The sequence below is a fragment of the Etheostoma spectabile genome, chromosome 2 (assembly GCF_008692095.1).
Source record: "Etheostoma spectabile isolate EspeVRDwgs_2016 chromosome 2, UIUC_Espe_1.0, whole genome shotgun sequence".
Lineage (NCBI taxonomy): Eukaryota > Metazoa > Chordata > Actinopteri > Perciformes > Percidae > Etheostoma > Etheostoma spectabile.
The window spans coordinates 25,912,728-25,914,445 of NC_045734.1; the positions used below are offsets into that span (position 1 = coordinate 25,912,728).

The 1,718-nt window shown below is 44.6% G+C and overlaps 1 protein-coding gene across 1 annotated transcript in view; it reads right to left on the reverse strand.

Annotated features, from left to right (window-relative positions):
• LOC116697595 (hemicentin-2) overlaps positions 1-534 on the reverse strand; it is a 6,798-nt gene extending 6,264 nt beyond the window's left edge. Inside the window, exon 1 of the mRNA XM_032528910.1 lies at positions 268-534. Within this exon, the coding sequence (XP_032384801.1) occupies positions 268-322 (55 nt within the window). The 5' untranslated portion in view covers positions 323-534. The remainder of the gene's footprint in view (positions 1-267) is intronic.
• Between the last annotated feature and the right edge of the window lie 1,184 nt (positions 535-1,718).

Sequence of the window (1,718 nt, forward strand, 5' to 3'; positions counted from 1 at the left end):
CTGGAAACTAGTGGATTTGAAGTATATACTGACATTTGTTGAAATATTCAAGTCCCTCAAAATCGTACGTACAGTAAATGTACTTAGTGACTTTGCATCATTGCTAGTATTGTCATTCATCAGTTATGACATACACACACACACACACACACACACACACTGTTCACGTTCTACAGATGAAATACTTAAAATTGACTGTTCTCACATTGAGCCCATTGTGTCATTGTACCTGTGCCTTAGCATTTAGCTAGCTGTCATGTCACTCACCTGAGCCGAACAGGCAAAATAGCAGAAGCGTGATTGGCTGTCCATACGCACACATCCTTCATCAGGTTCCCCGGCTCAAAATACTGGCTGCTGATAAGGCGTCTCTCTACACCAGTTACTGGCTGTGCGATGCTGGCTGTGACACGGCCTGCGTCTTCTGAGAAAACACATGGGGTACTTTAGGTTTTTATGGGTGTGTGGGAGTGTGTGCATATGCCTTTTTTTGAGTGTGCCTGTAGCTGATGATCAGGCGATTCCTTTGCTTTGGCCTCTCAAACCCACCCATGGGCGTTCTCTGTTAGTAAATCAAGAGAGGAAGGAAGGGAGGTTCAAGAAAAATGCAGTGTGGTGTAGGGTAGAATGGGTGTGTGCATGCGTGTGTGTATGTGTGTGTGTTTGTGTGTGTGTGTGCATGCGTGTGTGTGTGTGTGAGAGAGAGAGTGAGACTGCTGATGTATAGGAGAGCTCTGTAGGTTGGCGGTCGGGGTGGGTCATTAAGCACAGGACTTCGATGTTGGGGAGCGAGCCTTTTACCCAGAAAACCAGTGTTAGTGTCCCGGGAGTATTACTTAAGGGGAATCTGTGTTCCAAACCACAATCTTTTTTCTGATCTTAACTAGTCCTTTTGGTGCCTAAACTTAACTGTCATATAAAGACCCCCTTTTGTAGGCTAAAGTCGACTGCAACAGCTCCTGAAAGAACTGACACCTCCAGTACCCGGCTCACAGCAACCTTTTCTTGGCTAAATCTAAAGTAACTATAGACTAGTATAACTTAACTGTTTCTGACACTGTGTTATTTTTCATCTGATGATCATAAATGACGTGTGACAGCAAACAAGACTAACAGCGAAAAGAACGCTACCTTCAGATGTGATGTTTATCAATGTCTCTTCCCGGGTCCGATTTTTCCCACAAAGTCCCAAAATGATTTACACAGACAGACCGGCTCTACCGTAACACATTTTAAAGGATCTCAGATTTTGGTCTAACGCTGGAACCCTTTGTTGTTGTATCCAGCCGGGTAAAGGGCCAAATTGTGGTTCAATTTCATTTTAGAAGTTATTTGTTGTGGTTATGGCTGATCCTAGAGCAGGACCATCACAGAAAAGAAGAAAATGAACAAAGAACAACTAAAAAGCTGAAGGGAGTGTGATAGCCTGGAGACGTCCGTTGAGGAGGGGGTACTGTTGGAGTTGGCTGGCTGCGGGTTTTTGTTTTGTTTTCTAGTTTTCTAGTTTCTTTTTGTGTTTTCTACATTTGTTTCTCTGTTAGCCCTGCCTCTTTCTGTTTCCTGTGTTTTGTCCCTTCCTCTCCTGCCTACTGCTGTCAGCTGACCATGCACATCTGTTTGAGATTCCATCACCACCACTCCCTCCGTGCACACTTACCAGCCATCTACAATCAAGCTCAGTACTTCAACCCCGGAGCCACTTACCATCGCTTGATCGT